At 54.2% G+C, this 19,840-nt stretch overlaps 1 protein-coding gene across 2 annotated transcripts in view; it reads right to left on the bottom strand.

Annotated features, from left to right (window-relative positions):
- Positions 1-60: 60 nt before the first annotated feature.
- Rfx1 (regulatory factor X1) overlaps positions 61-19,840 on the bottom strand; it is a 30,463-nt gene continuing 10,683 nt past the window's right edge. The window contains exons 3-21 of one of the 2 annotated variants that reach the window (XM_075976650.1): positions 17,649-17,758; positions 17,417-17,500; positions 16,450-16,557; positions 14,943-15,056; positions 13,456-13,548; positions 11,962-12,056; positions 9,527-9,893; positions 7,004-7,185; positions 6,265-6,384; positions 5,838-5,950; positions 4,740-4,858; positions 4,504-4,613; positions 4,266-4,417; positions 4,094-4,191; positions 2,175-2,324; positions 1,882-2,090; positions 1,528-1,681; positions 1,407-1,452; positions 61-1,284 (exon numbers count right to left, since the gene is read on the bottom strand). In XM_075976650.1, the coding sequence (XP_075832765.1) occupies positions 1,115-1,284; positions 1,407-1,452; positions 1,528-1,681; positions 1,882-2,090; positions 2,175-2,324; positions 4,094-4,191; positions 4,266-4,417; positions 4,504-4,613; positions 4,740-4,858; positions 5,838-5,950; positions 6,265-6,384; positions 7,004-7,185; positions 9,527-9,893; positions 11,962-12,056; positions 13,456-13,548; positions 14,943-15,056; positions 16,450-16,557; positions 17,417-17,500; positions 17,649-17,758 (2,594 nt within the window). In that variant the 3' untranslated portion in view covers positions 61-1,114. The remainder of the gene's footprint in view (positions 1,285-1,406; positions 1,453-1,527; positions 1,682-1,881; positions 2,091-2,174; positions 2,325-4,093; positions 4,192-4,265; positions 4,418-4,503; positions 4,614-4,739; positions 4,859-5,837; positions 5,951-6,264; positions 6,385-7,003; positions 7,186-9,526; positions 9,894-11,961; positions 12,057-13,455; positions 13,549-14,942; positions 15,057-16,449; positions 16,558-17,416; positions 17,501-17,648; positions 17,759-19,840) is intronic. The other variant, XM_075976651.1, reaches the window with a different exon arrangement.

Genomic DNA, 19,840 nt, shown 5'->3' with positions numbered 1-19,840 from the left:
GTCCTCTTTCTGTCCTCAACACACACACACCCTACCTTGATAGTCATCAGTAGACAAAGATCACAGCAGTATTTATTGTTTTAAGAAAGACTACAAAAAGGTAGAAAACAGCACACTAAACTACCACGCGCGTGGATACTTTCACCACTGGGAAGGGAGGCCCCATGGGGCGTGTGCAGGACCACCCAAAAGCTGTAGCACGCGGAGCACACAAAATAGTGATTTCTATACAATAGGCCAGATTTCTTTTTTTTTTCCATAAACATCTATCACAGATTGAAGACACTGAGAAAACGGGAACGGATAAGGCCATGATGGTTGGAAAAAAACCCAACAAGTTACTGACTCCGCTCAAGCGGCACTCACTAATCACAATAGTTACAGGGGTCAGGGGCACGGCACAGAGGAGAAGCATCTCTGGGAGCAGGTTTCGGTCACAAGCCGGTAGGGTGGAAGGCGCAGGGCGCGGCCTCTGGTCTGGAGCACCTGGCCCTGCAGCCAATAGGATGCTCCTCTTTGGAAGCTGGAGGCCGGGGCCCTTCACAATATGCCCCTCTCTGGGCTGCGGGGCTAGGAGAACCCAGCTCTGGAGAAGGTGCGACACCCACAGCTTTAATTGCACTTATACCAAGAAAGGGGAGCAGTGGGACTGCTGCTGCTGAAAGTGGGGGGTCCCCGGGAGCCACCCACCTGCGCCTGACCAGGCTCGGGTCTGCCTGGGCAGGCTGTGCAAAGCCAGAGAGCAGAATAAGTTAACAGTTCGCAGGGGAGGAGCCAGCCTGCTGCCCTCTGGGGTGGTGTAGGGGAACAGGGCTACGAGCTGGGGCAGGGGAGAGGGCACCTGGGCAGGTTCCTTAAGGCACGTCTTTGTGTCAGGGTTTGCAGCTTCAGTTCTGCCCAGCCCAGCCCATGATTGTATCGGCTCCATGTGAGGGGAGGCTCCCCTGGCCTTCCCTGTCACAGGGACCCTCTCCAGCTCTGGTGTGGGCTGGAAGGGTGACAGTGAAGCCACAAAAGCTGAGGGACCGGACCCTGGCTCGGAGGGACTGACCCTGACCCTTGGAGGGACGGTAGCTGCGGGTGGGTGGGTGGATGGGGCAGGGATGTCTCGGGCTTAGCTGGAGGGCAGGGCCTGCACGAAGAGGCCACGTGTGTCAGTCCGTGCCAGCTTCGCAGGTGGCTCTAGGGCTTCTGGGCCCAGCGCGGGGGACTCGCTGCCGGCTGCCAGCGAGATGTCTTGTGGCAGTTCATCTTCACTTTCCTCTTCCTCCTCTTCCTCCTCGTCTGGAGGACAGGGAGCAAGCCCAGCTCAGTGAAAGACTTGTGAAATTCTAGGGACACCTGGCCTCCCTGTCAGCGTCCCCACCCCTGGATCCCAGGTCCTAGGTGGGGACATGCATTATTACCTTTGTCAGGATCCAAGGGATTCAGCGAGGAGGTCAGGTTTGCAAACTGGAAGAAAAAGAAAAAGGTTAGGATTCCACTGCCTGGAGCCTACCCACGCACCCAGTACCTCATGGGGCGCACCTCTCCCATGACCGCGATTGGGGTCTCGCCCTTGGCCTGGGCCACACGGTGCTCGATCAGATAGTACATGTACTCATCATAGAGTAGCCGGATAAGATGGAAGGAGCCGAAACTGGCAGCGCTACGCAGGGTCAGGTCCCGGATTACCATGGAGCTGGGGGAAGTGACCAAGAGACTGTCAGGCCTGCAGGGCTGTTTTCCCAATGTCTTTTATGAGCTACAGGGCTTTCCCTAACCCGCTCACAACTCTTCACAAGCACACCATTATAGGAAGGCTTTCTCACACACATACTGGGATTCCCACCCCTATTCCCACCCCAGCCCCGGCCAGAAGCCCGCAGGACAGGCGCGCACCTGTAGAAGGACCACTTGAGGAGGAAGAGCTTGGCCGCCTTGGGGAAGCCTGAACTGCCCTGGTAGGGCTTGAGCACCTGGCTCACGACGCCGTCCAGCCAGGCTGCCCATTGCTCCAGTGAGTTCTGCTGCTGCAGCGTCACTTTGAAGTCCTGCTCCAGACGCTGCACCACACGGTCCTCGCAGCGGCACACCCACGAGGCCTGCTCCTGGAGCACAGCAGCAGCTGCTCAGCTTTCTCGCTCAGTGCCCCTCTACCCTGCCCCGTCCCAGCCCCATTGGTACTCGCTCACCTGCACATTTGCGAAGTCCACACGGTTGAGGTCGCTCAGCATCTGGTTGATCTGCGCTGTATTCTGCAACACGGCCCGCGCTGCCTGTGCCAAGTGGTTGAGTGACGTGTAGCGCCGCAGCGTCTGTGCAAAGGCGCCGGCTGCTGCCACCTGCACGGGATACAGTAGGCTAGTGGCTACCACACAAACCTTGCCTGGCCCGGACTCACCTGTTGCTACCCAAACCCTTTCTTAAAGCCAGAAGGGTTGCATTACCGCTTCTGTTTGGAGACCAGTACTGGTGTGGGTCAAACACGCTGTGCCCACTGGGACTGTTATTTTTCTTTTTATTTTTTGGTTTTTCAAGACAGGGCTTCTCTGCGTAGCCCTGGCCATTCTGGACCAGGTTGGCTTCGAACTCAGTGATTCGCCTGCCTCTGCCTCCTGAGTGCTGAAATTAAAGGCGTGCGCCACCACCACCATTTTTCTGTTTATTTATTTTGTGTTTGTGTGATGGCCCACGTACGAAAGTCAGAGGGCAACTTGAGGTTGTCGACCTTCTTCGTCCACCATGAGGGGCTGGGGTCAACTTGAGGTTGTCGACCCTCTTCGTCCACCATGAGGGTCTGGGATCAAGTTCAGGTTGTCAGGCAGGGAAGGCAAACACCTTTAAGCTCAGAGCCATCTCCCTGGCCCTGGCATTTTTTACTGTGTGTGTGTGTGTGGTGGATCCATGTTCATACGAAGTCTGTATTCCAGCACTGAGATTCACTGCCAAGCACAAAGTAACTGGGGTGTTTTTGGTTTTCCCCCTCTGAGGCAGGCTCAGATCCTTGGTGATCCTTCTGTCTTATCCTCTATGCTGGGATTACAGCTATGCCTCTTCCTGTCACCTCATGCCACTTTCAATGGCATAACACAAAGCCCTGCCTCTCTGGTGCTGAGGCTGGAACCCAAGGCCCTGTACAAACAAGGCAAATGCTGTCCCACTGAGCTCTATATGCAAGGGTAAATTACTGCTTCAATCAGAGCAGCCTTGGATCCCTGCTCCATGAGGGTGCCCATCACCATGAACCCCACTTTGCCATCAGCCATTAAAGAACACACACCACATGGACTGACGACTGCGGCTCACCAATCTGAAGGCCTTCCTTCTGTACCTGCTACGCTCGCCAGCTCTCCCTGTCTTTCTGTCTAGGTGAAGGTGACACACAGACACCCAGCTCCGGGCTGGAGGTGCAGCTCAGTGGTAGAGTGCTTACCTCCCTATGTGCATGAGGCCCTGGCTTCCATCTCCAACACCAGACACCAGAGCAAGCGCATCTTGGTGGATGTACAGCATCAATGAGGTGCTATCTCCTTATACATAAAGAAAACAAAAAAATCTCTCTCTGAACAGCTAAGTTACTTCCTTCAGTCAAGAACAGAGCTTCCATTTGTTGTTGGTTTTTTTTTCTGCTTTATTGTTTTTTTTGTTTTGTTTGTTTGTTTGTTTTTTCGAGACAGGAGCCTGTCTTGGAACTTGCTCTGTAGACCAGGCTGGCCTCAAACTCACAGAGATCCGCCTGCCTCTGCCTCTCAAGTGCTGGGATTAAAGGCGTGCCCACCACCGCCCAGCTTGTTTATGTGGTTTTACTGTTTTGAGACGGGGTCTCTGGCCTTGCACGGGAGCTACAGGTGTGGCCACCATTCACTATGCTGCTATGCTGTTTCAGAGTTCAGTCTTGCTGCGCACGGTGGGGCACACCTTTAATCCCAGCACTGAGTTCTAGACCAGCCAGGGCCACATAGTAAATAAGACTCTGCCTCAGCCAATCAGTCAGTCAGTCAATCAATCAATCAATAATGTTTTAAGTGCTGAAACCCTGGGAGCCTCTCAGCAATGGGTCCAGAAGGTGTACAGTACAGGACAATGCCCGTCTGCCCAGTCCAGCCCTCACCTTCACCCGCAGCATCTCCTCAGGGATGTTCACCATGGCATGGGTGAGCCAGCTCTCCAGGCTCTTGGCAAAGTTCCGGATTGCTTGGGTCAAGGCACCTGTGGAGGATGGGGGTGCTGGTCAGGGTGGACAGGGGCGCCTTCTGGGAAGAGGTACAGCCACTGGCACTCACTGGGGATGGGCCGCAGAACGTCAGGGATGAGGATCTCCACCAGGCCCTGGTACAGCACGTTGTCACAGCGCTTGGTCCACTGCAGCACGGGCTGGAACTTGGAGAGGAGCACCAGACTGGCTCTGGGCAGCCGCTTCTCTGCCTCGTCATGCCTGTAGGAGCCCACCCAAAGTCCAGTCAAGGGCATATGTAACCCCTACATGTGGGGGTCACCCGCTTCCAAGCCCTGGGGACTCACACGGCCAGTGGTGGTGCCTCGTTAGGCTGGCTAAGGTTATATCTCCAGAAGGTCTTCCACAGTGTTTCCACCAGCGTGAACTGGAGATTTACCATGACATCCACAATGGCCTGCAGGGATAGGACTTCACAATGGGGAATGGGGCAGGGCCAGCATGGGGCTTCCTGTCAAGAAGCCAGCTGCATTCAAGGCTGGTGCACCCACCCACCCACCCACTCACCATCTGACTGCCCTACCTCACAGTGTTCCCGGTACAGGACCTGGAAGGCCTTGACATCCCCGGGGCCGACGCCCTCAGGCAGCACTTTGCCCTGGAGATCCAGCTCAACAAAATCAGGGAGACTCCTGGAGGCATCTAGGGGTAGGGGCAACATGAGGCCATGTCCACCTGCCAACCTCTCCTGCTGCCTTGGGGTCCTAGTCACCTGTCTTCCTCCCAATGTGTCATCCCCATGTATGCAGTGGATGATGAGGCTCAAGTAGGGTGAGCTACTGGCCCAAGGCCCCATGGCCTCCTCCACAGAGCATACGACGTGCTTGTCCTGCTGAGTGTTGCTTCTGACTGGTCCTTAGACACCAAGTGCCAGGCAGCCTCCCTGCCAAGCAAGCAGGCGTCTAAAGGCCCTATTAATACCATAGGGACACTGTTCAGGGTTAGCATGGGTCACCAGGGCCACCCTTGACTCTGAGCATCATCTCCACATCTCCCTTCACTCCCCAGCCACCGTGTCATCTTTCGTGCATGTAGAAACGGAACACACACCCTGGTCCACACTTGCGCCCCCAGTCACTACTAGTCACACGACAGAGCTGAAGACCAACAAGGGTGGAGCGCCTGTCATGTTAGGGGACCACTGTTGGGCCAGCCAAGGCATTACCTGCTGGTGTGGGATTCAGCATTACCAGGCTGCGCTGGGTGCACAGACAGAAACATGACAGAAAGGAACGGGATGGTGCACACCCTGGGATCCCAGCACTGTGGAGGCTGAGGAGAAGACTCACGAATTCTAGATCAGCTCTGATTAGACAGTGAGACCTCGTCTCCAAAGTACAGGGTGGGCTAGGCACGGTGGCGCATACCTTTAATCCCAGCTCTGAGGAAGCAGAGGCAAGTGGATCTCTGTGAGCTGGAGGCCAACCTGGTCTACATCGTGAATTTCAGACTAGCCAGGACTATACAGTGAAACCCTGTCTAAACGCCCACCCACAAAATGGGGTTGGGAGATCTTAGAGAAGGTTTCTGGGGATAGAACAATCCCACAAAGACAGACTCCCCCTGTGGGCCCTCCTGAGTCCCCGGGGCAGGCTGCACTGCCCTGCCCATCGGCTCTCACCCAGGAACTGCTGGTACTGCTGCACCTGGGCGCTGATGTCTGACAGCCCTGTGCTCTGCTGCCCCACGGCAACACCGTTGGCCACGCCCTCCATCTTCTGGATGGGCTTGAGCCTGGAGGGGAAGGGGTAGTGGGGTGGCTGGTGGGGTGATGGGCCAGCTGGGATGAGGGGGTTAAGCCACCTGGTTGGGGGGGGTAAGCCCAGCTGTGTGGGGATGAGGTTCTTGAGGGAATGGGCTGGGTGGGGATGGGGAGCAGGTGAGGACTGATGGAGGGTGGCTGGTAGTAAGTGATGGGTCACCTGGAAGGGATAAGTCACCTGGTGGGGGGATGGGCAGGCTGATGAGAATCGCCTAGGGCATGGTCAAGTGGTACGGTATAGCCGCCTTGGCAGCTCCTGCTCAGTTCCAGAGCAGGAGGCTCCTACCTCTGTTTCTGGGAGAAGGGCTGGCCTCGCATGGCCATGTGTTGCTGGTCCTCCATCAGCCGCAGCAGGGGCGAGCTGGCTTTGATCCGCAAGCCATAATAATGATACTTGGAGTTGCCCCTGGGAAGAAGAGGTGAGGTGCTTTACCAGCTGGGCAAGATACTGGGGTTCTCACACAGCTTTCCTCTCACTTAGGGGCCTGGGCAGAAAAAGGTACCCTGCTGAGCTGAAGAAGGAAGGACATCAGGTACCAGGACTGAGGACAGGGCAGTAGGAGTCACCGCTTACTGCCAACTCTGACACCAAGCAAGCACATGGCTGTTGGTCGTAAGGGCATGTGAGGCACTTATACTGAGCATGTAACCTCAGTTTACCCCTCAGTTTCGGAGGGTGTTCCTGAAAGCTTGGACAGACATGAGAAAGCTGAGACAAAGATCAAGTACATCACCAAGGACAGTATGAACGAATGGATGAATGCATGTAATGATGCCTGAGCTACTAACTGGAAGAGAGATGAGCAGGCCAAGGGGTAACCGAGTAAGGAGATGGAGGAAGTACAGGAACAGGAAGATGCCGCAGGAGCAACATGCCAGAGGCAGGCACAAGAAGTAGGGCGGCGTGAGTGAGCAAGGGGTTCTGGCCCTGTGGTTCGAGACCACTTGGAGTTGAGGTGGGTCATATGGGCAGAAAGCATATGCCCTTGGGGCCCAGGGCAGCTGGGGGTGGGGGTGGGGCAAACCTGGTGCCCAGGCGGCGCGTGCGCAGACCCATGAATACCGAGCGGATGAGCTTGCCGAAAGAGGCGGCATTAACTGGCTCCAGCTTCTGCTCCTGGCAGTGCAGTAGGTAGTGGCAGTAGAGGGTGCTCCGCGGCAGGCTCACGCCCTCGGCGGTCTCATAATTGTCCAGGAGCCACTGGACCTGGGGTACACGAGAGGACAGGGCAGTGCTGACAGTCCTTGGCATCCTCTGAGACTGTGTGGCTGTGTGCTCTGAAACTACTTTCACTGTGGTTTGAACAGCCACCCTGGCAGGCTGTAAGGCACACATCCTGTCACGGTATTCCTGGGAACTACAGTCTTTCAAAGTTACTAGAACAGCACTGACCAATACACTCGCCACCTGCAGCTACTTAAAGACAAAGCTGTTAATATACGAGGAATGAAAATCAGTCTCCCGAGGTCACAGACTAGGAGTTCATCTAGAAGTGACATATAAAGACAGATACGAGATTCATGGTTCCTGGGGAGATGGAAGAGGGCAAATAAGAAGCGATGAGATCTCTGAGGGTAAAACAGCCTGCATTCTTCCCACATTGCTCCGACAGAACCTAGCACTTCACACAGGCAGGCAAGCCTTCCCTGCTTTATTTATGTATCCTGACTGTGGCAGGTTTCTCTCCACATTTACAATCACATAGAGCAAGTGTGGTACTCCCAGCATTGGGGAACTGAGGCAGAAGGATCACAAATTCAGGGCCATCCTGGGCTACAAAGGGGGATCTGTCTTACAAACAGTAGACAGAAACCACCCCTGGTAGCTAACTAAGATTTCTGGATTGAATGCTGTCCGTTAGGGAAGTGGGACTGAGCAGGGAGCCCAGGAAAGTGTGCAGTGTGCATTTCTCAGCGCATTTTATTAGAACTTTTTGATTATGTGTGCGTTTAAGGGTTCATATGAGCGACACACAGGAAGAGGTGTGGGGCAGGAGCATGTGTGCACAGGCCAAAGGCTGACAGCTGCTGTCTTCCCCAGTTGCTGTCTGCTTTGTTTCTGCTATTGTTTTTATTTTATATGTATGAGTGTTTTGGCTACATGTATATCTATATACCATATATGCCTGGCCCCCGTAGGAGCCAGAAGGGGGGTGTCAGATCCCCTGGAATTAGAGTTACAGACAATTGAGAACTGTCATGTGGTTGTTGGGAATTGAACCCAGGTCCTCCAGAAGAGCAGCCAGTGTTCCTAACCACTGAACCATCTCTCCAGCCCCACCCCACCTTGTGTTTTTGAGAAAGCATCTCTCACTAAAGTCTGGCTGGCTACGAGGCATCTTCCTGCCTCTGCTATCCTCGCATTTGGGTTATAACCCTGCAGAGGTGCTGGGGACTCGAACTCAGAACCTCCCGCTTTCACAGCAAGCCCTTGATTACAGGGCCATTTCCTAGCCCCTTTCTGTTAACTATTCTTGTTAAATGTTCCTTTATTTATTCTGTGAGGATGGAATGCATGTGAAGGTCAGGGGAGCTGGTTCTCTCCTACCACATCAGTTCCAGGAACTGAACTCAGGCAGTCAGTGCCTTTATCCACCGAGCCGCCTCGGCAATCTGTGTGTCTACAGAAAGAAACCCATGCTCTGTGTTCCCGGCCTGCTTCCCACGTGTTCCCAGCCTGCTCCTGACTGCCCAGTGCTGGGATCGTGGCCCATGCCACCCAGTCAGTGCATGGTGTCCTTTTTATAGCTTCCTGCGAATCTAAATTCTTTCAAAACAAGTACCTGGAAAAAGAAAAAGAAACCAAAAAACCACACAACACAGTTTCTCAGTGCCCTTAGTCATGTGGGCCAACGGCACACAGGGTAAGGGACGTCTGCCCCAGGCTCAAAGAACTCCGCCTCCTCAGAACCTGCTCATTCTACTGGCATGTGTGGGTTTTGTTTTCGTTTTTTGGTTGGTTTGGTATTTCAAGATGGGTATCTCTGTGTAGTCCTGGCTGTCCTGGAACTTGCTCTGTAGCTGGCCTCAAACTTACCTGCTCTGCCTCCCAAGCGCTGGGATTAAAGGTGTGCCCACCTCACCCAGTGCTGCATTTTAAGCAGCACCTGAGGACCCACAGGGCCGTGAAATCAAATGGTTCATAGCAGAGTCTTCTAAAACAGACTAAACAAACTAGTGAAGACTAGCAACCAGGGTGCCCTGGTATGTAGGGGATGTGTCTGTGGAGGGTGGGGGAGACGACGACAGGTGTTCTGACCCAACCCACGGTTCCTATTGGCTAGCCTGACTGAGGCTGGAATTCAGCACCACCAATACTAACTCTAGGAGCCCACATCTCACCACCAATTCTGATTAAGGACATTTCGGGAGTTGTCCCCAGAGTGTCACACAGCTGATGAGCATCACCTAAGGCTACACTGCATGGGACATCGGGGCTCCTGGGTCAGATGAGCACTGGACCACGACCCTGATTATAGCCAAGGCCCCCCCGCCCCGCCCCTGAGTGCTCACCTCCCGTTTCCTCTAAGTAGGGCTGCATCACTTACTGTGGCTGGTGAGGCACGGGTGGTGTGGGAGTAAGACTGGCTGGCGTTGCCCAGCATGTAGCCGCCTTGGATCACGTAGGTGCCTGCTCCACTGCCGCTGCCGCCGCCACTGCCGCCGCCACTGCTGCCACCTCCCCCGTTGCCTCCTGCACCCACGCTGCTGTTGCTGGCCCCAGCGTCGCTGCTGGAGGAGCTGGCAACAATCGGGCTGCCGGACACATACATGGGCACTGAGCCGCTGCTGGCCACAGTCTGGGAAGTGGCTGGTGTGCTGACCTGGGGGGGTGCGCCTGAAGCCTCATAGTAGCTGGTGCCTGCTGGCTGTGTGTAGATCGGCGTCTCAGGGTAGGGGTAGGTGCTAGAGCGGCTGCAAGAATCAGACATGAGGCCATGATCAGTGAGCCCTGCACAGGAAGTAGGGGTTCCAGGGGGGACCAGAGAAGCCACAGATCACCAGTGTGGCCACCTTCACATATAAGGGATGGGGATGACCTGAGCACTGAATGAGCAACCATTTCTTGTTTATTTTCTAAAAACTATTTCTTTATATTTATTTATTACTTGGAGGGGGCACACATGAACCATGGTATATGTGTAGAGGTCACAGGACAACTTGTGGGAGCTGCATCTCTCTTTTCACCACATGGGTCCAGGAGATTTAACTCAGGTCGTAAGGTCTGGAGGCACGTGCCTGCTGAGCCATCTCACGGGCCCTCTGTGGGTGATTTACATTGGCCTATGCGGCAGCAGTCTGAAACAAGTGTCACTTCCCTTACTGCGGAAGTGGAGGAGATACGGTGGGGTCCAGAGTGTCAAGTACAATACACACATGCTGCCTCCAGCAACAAGTAAGCTCTGGGTTCAGGGGAGGGAAACCCAGAGGACTGTGGGCAGGCAGAGGAGCACCTGTGCCGCATACCTCTTCCTAGCAGGGAGCTGCCCTTCAATCTAGAGCATGTACTGAGACACTGCCCTGTAACACAAGCTGCAGCTCAACTGCAACCGCAGGAAGACATCAATAACACCTGGCCCATCTTAGCAGGCTGCAAACTAAAGAGGGCTAGGGTGGGGTGAGGAGAATGAAGATGGCCGCCTGGGTGTCCTCCTAAACCAGGCACCAGTGGACAAGCAGAGACAAGAGGTTTGGATGGCAGCAAAAGACCACCTTAAGTGCAGGTAGAGGGCTCTGTGGAGAGGGGACAGACAGAGCCACCTCTGTTTCAATCTTGGAGCCCTCTCAAAATGTCAGTGATTAAGACATGAAAACCTGAGTCAGGCGGATGGCTCAGTAGGCAGGGGTGCCGCCCAACAAGCCTGAAGACCTGGTTTTGAGTCCCAAATCACACATAGCAAACAGACTCCAATGTTGGCCTCTGCACTCCACTTACTACATGGTGCATTACACACACGCACGCACACATACACCCTGTCCACACACACACACGAGGGCCAGGAAGACGGCTCTGGGGTGACAGATGCATGCCAGCCACCATGCCAGGCTCTTATGTAGGTTTGAGATCTGACCTCAGGGTCTCATGTTTAATAAGCAGGGCATCTCCCCAGCCCCTAAGGAAAATTTTGAGACAGAATAGTCAGCCTGTATTTCTGAAAAAAGAAATGGATCGTTTCTTTTATATTTTGGCTTTTTGGAGACAGGACCTAATTGTGTTATCTAGTCTTCAACTCAAGATCTTCCTGGAGACTAGCAGGATGACTCAGGAGGTAGGGGTGTCTGTTACTAAGCCTGAGGAACTATGTTTGACCCCTGGGACCCATGGGATGGAGAGAAAACAGACTCCTCGGGTTGTTCTTTGAGCTCCATGTGCACCATGACACACACATGCCTTCCCCTTGCACATAAATAAATCAATGTAAAAAAAAAATCCTCCTGTCTGTCTCCCCAGTGCTGCTGAAACAGGACACTCTGTAGGACACTAAGGGTCAGATCTGAGAACTAAAGAACTGCTTTTTCCTGCTTAATATAGATAAATCTAGCCAGGCAGTGGTAGTGAACGCCTTTAATCCCAGCACTTTGGGAGCAGAAGACGAAGATCTGCCTGTCTCTGCTTCTGAGTGCTGGGATTAAAGGTGTGTGCCACCCCCTAGCAAAAAAGAAAAACTTATATTGTAAAAATATATGTATAAATATCTATATATATCATATGTATACATACATGTATGTTCTTTTCCCTTTTCCTTCTAAAACAGAAAGCCATCTAACCACACAGCCTGTAATTAGCGGAGGAGCCTTCCCAGCTGGCCAGTGTCCATTCTGCTACCAGCAGCCTATATTCCAGGTAGGTGGCTGCCCCTGGGAAGTTCGCATGGCGGTGGGTAAGGCTACCACCGAGCCTTGAAGGCCAGTTGGGAGCTAGAGCTGTGGTCTGGCGCCCTAAGCAGATCTGCGCCCTCCCTCCGTCACTCTGTCCACTTACATGGCGCTGGCTGAGTAGCTGGCGTCGCCACCCTCCACATACTGCACCTGGCTGGGGTACACATGAGGGACAGGCACCTGCTGCAGCTGCTGGACCTGCAGCAGGAGGAAGAGCGGGGCGGTGGGTCAGCGCTGGCCACATCCAGTCTCCCTGACCCCGAGATAAACCTCAGGTGGAAGGGTGCGCATCAGGGTTCTCTGAACAGTATGGGCCAGAGGTGCAAACTGAAGAGGGAAGGCTCAGGCCTTGGCCTCAGCTGTGGCTGAGAAATGGGAGGTGCTGGGATTCTCTGCTTTGGTTGGGAACAACAAAGAGGTTGCGGATGCTGATGTGCAAGGGAAGGGACGCGAGATAGGATTCTACAATGGGTTTGGAAGGTGGAAAACACAGGCACCTGTGTGTCTTGTTTAATTAAAAACAGGGCCTGAGGGGCTTCTGGAAACCTAAAAGTTTCCCAAGCAGAATATTCAGGGTGGAGCCTGGAGCGGGATCGGTTTACGGGGACTGAATCTGAAATAACCGACACCACCTTAGGGGCGGGTACTGGATAGCCCGCCTCCACCCCCAACCCTGATTTGCAGGGGTGCAGCCTGGGACTCAGTTCCTGAGGCAGAACCTGGAATGACTGACAGCAGTTTGGAGGGCGGGACAGACGTCTCACCCCTCCCTCCTTGAACTGCAGGGGCGGAGCCTGAGGCCTAGACTTGGCTTAGAGGCGGGCAGGACGCCCCGCCCCGACCGCCCTCCGACCCCCCGCTGTGCGTCCGCGGTTCGCCGCCACCTACTTTGAGGGCGGTGCCGAACACTAGCACCTGGGGTATTCTGTGGATCCTGACCCTCAGGTCGGGGCTGGCTCGGGCCGAGAGCCCCGGCAGTGGCTCGAAGACTACCCTCTGCTGCGGCAGGAGCAGGTGTGGGGGCAGCACGCCCACCAGCTCCACCCACTGCTCCACGCCCGGCTCGTAATGGGGCGGCGGCTGCTCAGGGCTGCCTAGCTGCGAGGCCTCGCCACAGCACGCTGGCCCGGGCCCGGGAGGCCGGGGCGGCGGCTCCGGCGGCGGTGTGGGCCGGGGTTCTCGCTGCTCTGCCTTCCTAGCGGGAAACTGACTGCCTGAGCTCTGGAGGACAAACAGAGACACTGGGGGGTCACCGGGCTGTGTTGCACGCGGCCACCCGGCTGAAGGTTCCCCACCTGGTGTCTTGTTAGGGACGTGAGGAATGGGCTGGGTAGTATCAGAAAAAAGCAGGATTCAAATCCAGACCTCTCTTAACAAGCCCCTTGTCCTGAGCGGTCAGGTGCCGGGATGGGGATTCAGAATGGAGCCCAGGGCCCAAGGGAAGCCTGACTTGCGCAGGCCTTCAAATCTCCCATTTGTCTCCGCCCTTCCGGGCCCCAAGATGGCTCCATTCCTCCCTCGGGATTTGGTGCCTGTACCCCCAACCACAGCCCAGCACCAGTCTGATTGCCCCGACACAGAGAGATGGGACACGCACCTCTTGAGCAACGTGAACTGGCTGCAGTCCCTGCACGGTCAGCTGCTGTACCGGGCCAGCTTTGGTCTGTGGAGTGGCCTGGACTACTGACCTCTGGGGGGAAAAAAAAGGCAAGTCGGACTATGGTAACCATGGCAACCATGGCAACCATGGCAGCAAGTCCCAAGCGTGTTTGGGAACCTCAGATCAGCCCTCTAGGGAAAAGGCTGCCATTTTCCCAGGCAGAGGGCAGCCTTTCCCTGTGGGGCCCAGCAACACAGGCCTTCCAGGTTCCTTACTGCCTGACTCTTGGCTATCTGGAGGTTCAGAGTGATTCTAGCCCGAGGGAAGATCTGTAAATCCTTTGGGTTGGGTGGTTTCTGTTTCCTCTAGGGAAGAGTCTCTGTGGCTTTGGCCGATTTTTCAGCCTAGTAGTGGGGAACTTGGGGCCTTATGCATGCTAGACAAGCCCTCTACCACTAAGCTAAATCCCCAGCACTTTTTTTCAATTTTTGTTCTGAATCCGGGTCTGACTACATTGCCCAGATGGCCTTGAAGTTGAGCTCTCTTGGCCTCAGCCTCTCAAGTAGCTTAAACTATGAGGGCACACAAAATCTGTCTCATCCTGTTTTTTGAGGCCAAATATCCCAAAAGTTAAGCAGTTAACAAGGACAAACAAGACTACCCTTGCCTCTTGGTCTGCTTGGGCCACTGTGGCTGGCACTGGGGAATGTGGCTTCCTCTGGAAGGTTGGGCACATCCTGAGCATGGTAGACTTGAGAGATGGCTCAATGGTTAAGAGAACTGGCTGTTCTTCCCGAGGACCCAAGTTCAATTCCTAGCACCCACATGGCAGCTCACAACTGTCTTTAGCTCCACTTCTAGGTACACACATGGTATAGACATACATACATTCAAAACAAAATTAAAAACCCGAGGCCTCATCCTGACACCCCAAGAATAAACAAGTACTTGGCCTTGATATCTCCCCTCCCCAGTAAACTGGCATAAAGAGGCCAATGTGTGTTCTTGGTCTTTGGTTTTGCAGAATCAAGATGGAACCCAGGGCCTTGGCATGATGGTTAAGTGCTCTACCCAGTACACCCCCAGCCATCCTGAGGTGAGTTTTCTTTTCTCTTTCTTTACTGTGTGTGGCATGTGTGGAAGCCAGAGGATAACTTGTAGGAGTTGGCTGTCCTATTGTCATTCAGGGCTCAAGGATGGAATTCAGGCTGTCAGGCTTGGAAGCCAGTGTCCTTTCCCCACTGAGCCGTCTCCCTGGCCTACCAGTGTGAGTTTTCAAAGCCAGAATGTGACCTCTGAGGTACTTTTACAAGTGTCACAGCTAGGGACACTGAATCTAGACAGAGCAGAGACTCTTGTCACATGCCCACATGGTAGGCTGGAACTGGACCATCTGCTTGGCTCTAACAGGTCAGGAACACAGACAGAGATGACTACGTGGCCTAAACCCCTAGGCCTAGCTACTACCCGCCCTGGCCAGGCACCTCTTGGGTGACAGGGACGCTCTGCTGGACGCTGTGAACCTGTAGTTGCTGCACAGTGCCTGCAGGAGCCCCAGCTGTCTTGCTGGTGGAGTTGTTGGCCTGCACTGGTGACCTCTGTAAGAGAACAAACAGAAACAATGTCAGGGCCGGCCTGGGTTGTATCTGGAGCACCTAGGCCCTAACAAACCTGCCTGAGAAGGACCCCTTGGAGAGGGTGAAACATCCCACAGCATAAGCCTCTGTAGGGAGGAGCGGCAGGGTTTCCAATCCTCCCACGGGGATCAAAGTCCACTTGCGGCTTCCATAATCAGAAGGGGTGCAGAGAAGGTGAGAAGGAAGAGGCTGGGATCTTTCCTCCAGTACAGGAGTAACAACGTGGTCTCTACCTTCACATCTGCCCCACCATGTGCTGCAGTGCAGTGGGCACTTCTGATCCCCATGTCCCTGGGCCACACAAGTGGGTGGGCTTGTGTTGATCTGGGGCATGCAGCGCTAGGATAAACTGTAATTCTGATAAGAGGGTGCAGATGAATGGCGGATTTCATCAGCTTTTTCTGAGACAGGGTCTCGGTATCAAACTTGTTAGCATCCCATCTGAAATCCTCCTGCTTCAGCCTCTCGAATGTGAGTATGTGGCCACACATGCAGAGCCATTAGCTCTGTTAGACACAGAAAATACTGGCTGCAAGGCCGGAAGACTCAGCTAAGCCTGGCATCTGGCCGTGTATTCTTTTTTCTTTTTGAGGTTTTTGTTTTGAAGACAGGATCTCACTATGTAATAGGTCAGGCTGCCCTGTAACTCACTGTGTAGACCAAATTGGCCCCAAACTAACAGAGATCTACCTGCCTCTGCCTCCAGCCTGTGACCTCCAAACTCTTACTGGGGTGTGTGTGTGTGTTTCAAGGCCCCAATGAAGGACTCTATCCACCCTGAAGGTGGAAGAGGAGACTCCTTTTCTTTCTGGACTACAGCTCTCTCAACCTCAGCTCAGCTGCAGAAACAGGCACTGACTAGATAATCCCACCCAGGGTCCATGGAGCAGGGGTGCTAGGACTCAGGAGCTACAAGTGAATTCAGTTCTTCATGTGAGGCCAGGCATTGTGGTGTACACCTGCAACCCAGCACTCAGGACTGAGTCAGGAGGATCCAAAGTTAGGAGTCAGCCTGCTCTACATAGGAGTTTTGAGGCCAGGTGGTGGTGGCACAAACCTTTAATCTAATCCTAGCACTTGGAGGCAGAGGCAGGTGGATCTCTGTGAGTTCAAGGCCAGCCTGGTCTACAAGAGCTAGATCCAGGACAGGCTCCAAAGCTACAGTGAAACCCTGTCTCAAAAAAGCAAAAAGAAAAAGAAAAAAAAAAAAACGAAAACAAACAAACAAACAAAAGAGCCAGGAGTTTTGTATCGCCTGAATGACATTGTGAGATCTGTCTCAAAAACCAATGGAGGAGGCAAATATGGGGTGCATGGCTAGAACAGGGGAAGATGTCAATGTGGCACCACCTACCTCAGGGGCGGAGTGCACCTGCTGGGCACTGTGCACCGTCAGGGAGACCTGGCCACCCTTCGTGCCCGGTGCTGTGCTCTGCACCACCAGGTGCTGTGTGGGGACAGCCTGGAGGCGGGAGAAAAACGAGCATGGTCACCAGCTTTACCAGCCACAGCCAAGCTTCTGGTGTTGTTTTCCTGTGCTAGGGATAGAACCTGGACCTCACAGACACCACTGCCACCTCTGAGCCCCATGCCAGTTCCTAGCAACCTCACTGAGCACCTAAGCACTAGGAATGTTCTAGGTGCTCAGGAACTGCCCCTCATCCCAACAGAGCACAATTACGGCTCTACTCTATAGCAGGTGTCACCCAAGCTCATACGTGGTGAAGGGCTTGTTGAGCCCTGAAACCAAACAGCAAAGCCAGAGTTGGTTCCTGGCTCAGAAGGCATGTGGAATGTGTTCTAGAGCCCAGTGTGGGGTGCATGACTGCAATCCTAAGATCAGGAGTTCAAGGTCATATTTCCCAACATACAGAGTTTCAGGTCACATGAGACCCTATCTCAAAACACCCCCCTAAAACAAAAAAGAGAGAGAGAGAAAGAGAAAGAGAGAGGAACACATATTTGTCCTGGGCTGGGGTGTGGCTTCGTGGTAGAGCACATGTAATATGCCCCCGTGCTGGGCTGCAGCATCAGTATTCTAGCACAATCCAAATAGGAGCTGACAAACTAGAAATGGTCAAAGGCCCCAGCACCAGACTGTGGCTTTCTTGGACTTGACTGTGAAAGGCTGGGGCTGGACCCAAAGGTTCCCTGCTATCAATCCTCCCCAGTTCTCAGTATCAGTACAATACTCCTGAGACTGCTTGAACATCAGTCCCTAGGGTACCTGATCTTGTCTGCAGAGAGCACTGCCCAAAGCTAGGCAGGCTGGCAGCAGGGCACTGGCTCTCTACCCTGGGAGGCTAGAGCAGAAGCCTTACCTGCTGTGGCACCTGGATGTTGGTAAGCTGCAGGGGTGACACGTGGCCTGGCTTGGCCTGCACACTGGCCTGGACCAGCAGCCGCTGTGGAGGCAGAAGAAAGGGGCTGAACTAGGGTTGCTTACCAAGAGGGTGGCTACTGCCATATCCTGATGAGACAGGTAAACAGATGTTCATGGCGGGGAAAATGGGGAGATTGCCTCCCCTCTCCCCAGCGAAGGCCATGTCCTACCTGCTGGCTGCCCTGCACCTGCTGTACCACCTGGGTGGGGACACCGGTCTGGCTTGCTGTGGAACTGGGGCTGGCCTCTGACACAGTCTCACTAGCTCGCAGGGCACCTTCTGTGGGAAGAGGTTGGGAAGTCAGTGCTGCCTCTGCCTCTCCAACAGTGAGTCCAGCAGTAGAGGACGATGCAGCCTGTAGTCTACCCTCAATGGGACCTGGCCTCTCCAAGTCCAGCCTGCTCTTTTCTTTTCTTTAATGGTTTTTATTGAGCTTTACATTTTTCCCTGCTCACCTCGCTGCCTCTCCCCTCCCCCAAGGCCCCCATGCTCCCAGTTTACTCGGGAGATCTGGTCTTTTTCTACTTCCCATGGAGATTAGATCTAGGTAAGTTTCTCTGACAGCCTGGCCTTTCCTAGCATCCATCAGAGGAACGTGGCAGGATGGGATGAGGCCCCTGATTTTCTTTGTTCTGAAGTTGTATGTCTGAGGAGCCCGTTTCCCACAAAAACAGAACCATGGATATGGACAGGGAGTGGACTAAACCCCCCTCTCCCTGGCTCAAAACCTGACAGCTCAGGAGGGGCCAAGGCACTGGGCTTCTCCTGGCTTCTTAGGAGACAAGGTGGTCAAAAGTGCCCCAAGCCTTCCTCCCCTACCCGAATGGAGGGGAGGTAGCAAGGCGCTTAGAGCCCAAAGTGCAGGTACTTACGTTGGCGGGCAGCCAAGAAGAGAGGATCATAGAACATGGTGCCCCTGTCTACTCCCAACCCTGCTGTCCAGCAGGCCCAGGAGGCCAGCAATGCGGGAGCAGCAGAGCATGCAGGTGGCTTTATACCTGCAGCCTTGGGGAGCTAATCCCTGCCATGAGCTCAGAAAGCCTTCATGCCCTCAGGTAAACAATCTGCTTCGTGCAAGCTGCGAGGGGGCTGCTGCAGGGCAGAAGGAAGGCTGGTACCCAGGGATGCTATCAGTCAGAGGCAGGTCATGTTTCGTACACATATTGCTAAGTGATTCATGGGGCAGCAGGGAAGTGGAGAGGGACACACTAGCTAAGAGTCTCACCCAAGCTGGGCTGTCATCTGACCTATCCCCTATATGTGGCCTAGCTTGTTCCTCAGCAGTTTAGGGGCCAAAGTCAGGTTGGGGCGGCCATGTGACTGTTCTCAGTCTCCAGTAGAGCCTAAAGGAACCAAGGCCTCAGGTCTATCTTCCTGGGATCTGGCAGTGGGCAAGGGGTAGGAGTCCAGAGAGGTTACCTAGCCCCCCACAGAGCTGAAGGGTTACATGGCATCAAGGGTTATCAACCAGAGGGCTGTGGATACTGATACTGTTTCTGGTGTACCAGGTGCTGCTCTAATAGATTCTGGGCCCTTGGAGCCAGTACTTGCCTTTCTCACTCATTTGCATGTGGCAGAGACTTTGTATCACACAGCTGGGGGGCCTGGCCTGGTTCCCAGGTCTCCCTGAATGCCCACATGGCCCAACCCCACATACCAATCTCAAGTTGCTGGTCTTATTAGGTAGGATCACACAGACTGGCTTAGGAAGCTGGGGCCCTCAGAGACACTTCAAGGTTGAGGTTTCAATTATAGAGCTCATTCTCCAAAAGGGACACAGGAAAGGGGCCTGGTGAGGCCAGGAGATTAGCCCAGTCTGCCTCAAAGCATCTGAGTATGCACCAGATGTGGCTAGATGTGGGGACATTGCCAGGACAGACTTCCTGTGGCTCTCCCCAGGTCTACTCAGGTAGCTACACCAATTCTAAGCAGTAGTAATTAGATTTTGCTGGAATCTTCCCTTAAAACTGCTTTAGGCGTCTCTGGACCCCTGAGAAGGACCTCTCCTTCAGCCTATCTGAGTGAGATTTAAGCTGGCCTAGAGTCAGAGGCTCCCCACCCCCACATACCTGCACTGTCTGGAATACAGGGAGTCAGGCCTGGCCCAAGGATGGTTGCTGACCTGAGACCCATGGACTTGCTGTTGCTCAGGGTGGGAAGCTACACAGGACATTGATCCAGACCCTCCGCAGCTGCACACCTGGGGATCTGCTCCAACCAGTTATCCACCTTGTCATCACCTGCCTTGGGGTGGCCCTTACGGCCCCAGGCTTTCCCCTACCCATCAACACCAGGAGGGTGAATGGGCCAAGGGCTTCCTGGTTGTGTTTTGGAAGGGGAGCTGGGAGGAAAGTAAGGGAA

Source organism: Microtus pennsylvanicus, chromosome 6, assembly GCF_037038515.1.
Source record: "Microtus pennsylvanicus isolate mMicPen1 chromosome 6, mMicPen1.hap1, whole genome shotgun sequence".
In the NCBI taxonomy this organism is placed as follows: domain Eukaryota; kingdom Metazoa; phylum Chordata; class Mammalia; order Rodentia; family Cricetidae; genus Microtus; species Microtus pennsylvanicus.
Note: the sequence above shows the minus strand (reverse complement) of the source record. Positions and strands in the feature narration are given on the sequence as shown.